Raw genomic sequence first — 5,083 nt, forward strand, 5'->3', positions numbered from 1 at the left:
GCGAACGCTGTCGACGCCGGGTCAGAATCAAAAACATCATTCCTTGGGACAGACTGAGACGGCACGGTATCCATCACAAAGGAAACGGGGGGAAAAAAGAAAGAAATTGGAGCGAAGCACGCCCAAGCAGCGTAAGTGCAAAGGTTGCATACCTGCACAGACATAATGAATGAAGAATATACAACTGTGTCATTTGGAAAGACATAGCAGACAAAAAACAGACTTATTATTGAGTCGGGCGTCGGCAGTACCACGACATCAAACAGGCCTACTGTGAAAGTAACAGTGTCATGAATGCACCAAGCATGCAGGGCGCAATCGGTTCAAAAATCTAACAAATATACTTACCGAGGTAGCCACCGGCCATTTTAACACAAGCGGATCCGCTCCCACCGGACTACTCAACTTTAACTTCTGAGCCATGGTGCCAACAATCTTCACACACGGCCATGAAATGGTCAAATTCTGAAATAAATTTTCACAACTTGACCATTTCTACTCTCACTCCGTGACCCACATTTGGCGTCAGAAATCTCGCGGAAACTCGCTTCGGTCTCGGTCATATGCCCGAAATTCCTCCGACGATTGGTTCTTTCATGAACCGGAAACTGATTTTTCGAGCACGCGGAGTTTGCCTTTTGAATTATCTAGAGTTTATACATTTTTCCAGTTGCAGTTTTTCTGAATCTCTTTATCTTAAAACTTTTGTTTTACACAATGCAAATTCTATATATTACATAGATTCATAGCAATAGATGAACTCAAAACAAAAACATCACGTTCAAGGTCTGGTTGTACTAGAAATGTATCATCCTAGATCACCGTTTTACACTTAACTGAAGAGTAAAAGAGTTCAATATCATTTCCTTTTTATTGTTTAGATTGATGTAGCTGTATGTGTAGGCAGCAAACGTGAGAGTATTAGGATCTATTAATTGCTTGCTTTATTTTGATCTTACTTTCTGTTCTTTTGTTTACATTTACCTGGCAAAGTGGCAGATAACGGAAGTCGGAAGTAGTAAGCCACGAAAATGGCGGCTGTTTACAAAGTTGCGAAGCAAGGCGATTTCTAAATATTTTTTTAACGAAGAATGTTGCATTGCCGGGGACTTCGTTCTAATTCAACTTCCTAGAGTCCGCTTAACATTGTGAAAATGGTATGCTATTAGTATACTCTTTACCTGTTTATAGATCTAGATCTATATCTCTAGCCGTTGCCAGTGTATCAGTGTAGTACCCGTACACCACTGGTCCACTGACTTACTGTTGTTGTTGGTTGGCAAGTAATGACAGTGGTGGTCAAAACGTCACACTTCCCAATTTCCAGGTGCCGTCTTGTATAGGCCTAACGCTCTGTTTATGGCATACTTCAGTCTTACAAATCCTGAGACACCAGTGCTTACTGCTAGGAATTAAGACAACTGTCTGACTACGAATCAATAACAAACGATTATGATTAACATCCTTGACCCTTTGCCTTTTGTTTCCACCCTTAGCCCCACCCATTGCATCGATGTAATGAAATGAACTGAAATTGAATCAGCCAAATGCCAACCGTTCCCTGTGATGGGAGGAATTCCATAACTGGCGACCACTATGAAACAGAGTAAAATAGAGGGTTAGTGTTTGGGGTAGGGTTAGGATGTGGAGAAGGGGTTTGGGTAAGGTAGGGTTAGGGATAGATCGGCGCTTTTTCGGTGTTCCCACCCCCCTTATTTGATAGAGCCTGACCTACATCTAGATCTATATACGTTTGATTCGCGGCAAGCTAAGATGTCAAACCTAACAACTGCAAAACATTAAATTGTGGTAAAATTCAGGGGGGCATGCCCCCCTGAAACCCCCCACCTTGTTTTTATTAGGTCAGGGGGGCAAGCCCCCCTGAAAACCCCTTACTCTTGGGGCCAAAACCGGCGAATAACAAATGCGGGGTGGGAACTACCGAAAAAGCGCCGATAGATCTAGGTCTCTTTTTTATTGTGTTTGTTGGGGTGGTCGCTCGTGACGGAAGTCCTTCCCCTGCGTGTAACAGCAATTCAGTGAACTTTTCTCTCTGCTGGCCATATATATAATATAATCAGGACTGCAGGCAGTGGTCATATTTCACACCTCTGGCTAGCTGGGAAAGTTTCCGTGTCAGCATGCCACTTGAACATTTTGAAGACAAGCAGCGATTTTACAACCTCACCACCCTGACCATTTGCACCACTCAGGCTCCCATGGGTAGGGTAACAGCTACCCCTAAATATAGACAGCACCACATTCCCCCTTCCTCTCCTGGCAATGTGACACATATTTTGGTTAGAGCTTGTGGAATCAAACTAAGTTGGGAGTTTTGTTTCGATTCAGGACTGTTCGGGCAAAGCAATTTAATCTTTTGATGGGTTAAAATCCTCTAAAAGGAAGGAATTTAAATTCTCTCCATTTCCATTTCGTGAAGGTTTCCACCTCAGACAAATGTATTAAATTAGGCCCATAGGAAAATTTATAAAAAGGGAAAAGAGTGGGGAGGGGCAGGGGGGTGGCCATGAAATAATGAAATGTTACAGGAGAAAGTACTCTTTGATAAACAGGACAAACCCTAGTTCCCGGAATAAGGATCTTAGACTATTCAGAATATTTGGGAATATAATCCCCGGTCTCGTATGTGTATTGAAAAAACTAAAAACACAACGGCATACATCCATCAAATGCAACTCACTCCAAATTCTGCCTAAATCATTCTTTCAATATATATTTAAAATGATGAGCTGATGCAAAGCTAAAATAACAACACATCAGCAAAAAAATTTGAGAGTGGAAACAAGTTTGGAGAGGGGCTATCTCCAACACAGGGTAGATTATATTATTTATTATTTATGCTCATTACTGTGATTACAGTTTAGAATGGTGCCTGTTAAGGTTTTTACCATTAATTAGGCTCCCGTTCTTTCCGAATCAACAGGACTTTACCTAGTGAGATCTACACTAAAGAAGGAGACAGATTGTTACTGTATTGCCGGAAGCGTTGTCGATTTAAGATAGCTGACCTTTCCCAAGCTGTAGTTGTCCAATCTTCAGCCTCGAAAAAATTCTTGAAACTCCTGAAATCAGTCCTTTTTTTTTCAATGTTTGTAATATAATCTACTCATTACTCAAATTTATGCTTTTGATTTTATTTCTTAGTTCATATGCACTCTTGCTCTTTTGCTTACACTGCACTTAGCTACAAATAAGTAACATCTATACCATTTTGTGGCGTCGGTGGCCTAGTGGTTAGGCTACCGTACTCGTAATCTTGAGGTTGCAGGTTCGGCGGTTCGACAGCGGGCCCGACATTGTGTCCTTGGGAAAGGCACTTTACACACACTTTCCTCACTTCACCCAGGTGGGAATAGGTACCCGGCCATAGACAACGAAAGATCTTGTCAGTATGTTAGGGTTTTAGCGTCTATAAATGGCCGTTTGCACTGTATGCTTCCCAGGAAGTTGAGGTTGTTTCAGTATGCTCTCAGGTCTGCTGGGGTAATAGTATAAATTGTAAAGCTCATAGAGCTTGCTGTTGAGCGGGGATTTGCGCTGTGTAAATGCTATCTATTATTATTATTGTCAAAATCTTGAAAAAATGTAAAAAGAAACACAGCTTATTTTTTCTTCTTAGCTCATTATGTCCTTTGTTGTTGTTTTTTCATCTTGCCCTTTGAGATGGGATTATGAATTTACATGTTTGTATCGTTGTTATTACTATCAGAGACGGAGTCATGCTCCCAGTCAGAGGGGAGTTGTCGTGGAGAAGAGAAAACCTGACGAGAACGATGAGTGGCGGCCGAAAAAAGAGGTAACTTGTTAGGCCATTTGATTTATTCTGTCAGAAAAGATGTTATACTCTTGTGTATATAATTGAGAAATAAATGATAACACAGACAGGTCAAAACAGAAGGGGTTTATTCGTTTTAGTTTGGGGTTTTATGGCGCTCGCAACTGCATTATAAGGTCATATGAGCGCACGACGGACGGGTTTAATGAACTTTTAATTAATTAGTTGAGCATTGTTGTACAACTCTTCAGCCGAATTTTTAGACTGCTGGACATTTGTAATGATCCGTGTTCGCATTACAATGAATTACACGTTATAAATTACAACTATGTACCAAGAATATATACCGTTGAAACTGTCTTAGACGGCCGCCCTTTGTTTAGGGAAAAAGTGACCAGTTTAGATAGGTGCATGCCCTACACAGTGTCACTATAATGGACAAAAGGCAAGGGGAAAAAATGGGAAATGGCCATTTGCACAAGGAATTGTCTTATACTGACGGTCATGAGACAGAGCAGTAGGCTTCGGTCGCCTTCCGGGCAAAATTCCAAATTTCCTACCAACTGAAAAATTTTAATATATCCCGTGTGCTCATATGACCTTATGGAGTTGTGAGCGCTGTATAACACTTGCCCCCAAAAAAATAATAATTTTAGTATGTAAGAAACTCTGATAATGGTTGTATTTAGTTACTGTAAAAGTTTTTGGCGTTCTCCCACCCACCCTCACCAATGGATCAATAACATTTGTGTCACGACGCAGTGGAATCAGGCACTCGTCAATTTTAGGGCATATGGAGTAGTTTGTATAATCTTAAAGCCGGTTTATTTATCTTGCTTTCAATGTAAAAAAAAACAAAAAAACATTTATCTTGAATAGAAGTCAAGATATTTGTGATTGAAGGGAGTAAGGGTTGACTGGTTTCAGGGGTCAAATGAACGAAAAAATGGCCGCCAAAGTTTGGTGATTTTAAAAGTTTGAGAGTCATTGGTAACTGAAATTTACCTTTTTGGGTCCTCTAATTAACGTTTTTCCGTGAAATCCGCACTTAAATGTGTTTTTGAAATGTTTTAAAAGGCGTTGAGCCAAAAATTAAAAAATTGATGAAAATTACTGAACCGTCGGGAAAATGCTGTTTTCTTTGATTTCATTATTTTGACGAGCCCCTGATTTCACCATGATGCCTCGCGTTTGGTCGTCAGCTTCTAACAAGTGAGAAACACTGACGATGATTATATATTAATATATTTAGTGTAAAAGTTTTTGGCATTTCCATCCCCACCCCCA

General features: G+C 40.5%; 2 protein-coding genes across 2 annotated transcripts in view; one reads left to right on the forward strand and one right to left on the reverse strand.

The window, feature by feature from the left end:
* The window catches only part of LOC101859614 (serine-rich adhesin for platelets), a gene marked incomplete at its 3' end in the record, with an annotated part of 66,703 nt that extends 66,160 nt beyond the window's left edge, over window positions 1-543 (reverse strand). Inside the window, 1 exon segment of the mRNA XM_013090139.2 lies at window positions 349-543. Within this exon segment, the coding sequence (XP_012945593.1) occupies window positions 349-423 (75 nt within the window).
* A 189-nt stretch (window positions 544-732) lies between these two features.
* LOC101859833 (DNA repair and recombination protein RAD54-like) overlaps window positions 733-5,083 on the forward strand; it is a gene marked incomplete in the record, with an annotated part of 25,965 nt that continues 21,614 nt past the window's right edge. Inside the window, 2 exon segments of the mRNA XM_013090140.2 lie at window positions 733-1,157; window positions 3,731-3,817. Coding sequence (XP_012945594.1) covers window positions 1,155-1,157; window positions 3,731-3,817 — 90 coding nt within the window.

Source organism: Aplysia californica, unplaced genomic scaffold (assembly GCF_000002075.1).
Source record: "Aplysia californica isolate F4 #8 unplaced genomic scaffold, AplCal3.0 scaffold01152, whole genome shotgun sequence".
NCBI classification, from domain to species: domain Eukaryota; kingdom Metazoa; phylum Mollusca; class Gastropoda; order Aplysiida; family Aplysiidae; genus Aplysia; species Aplysia californica.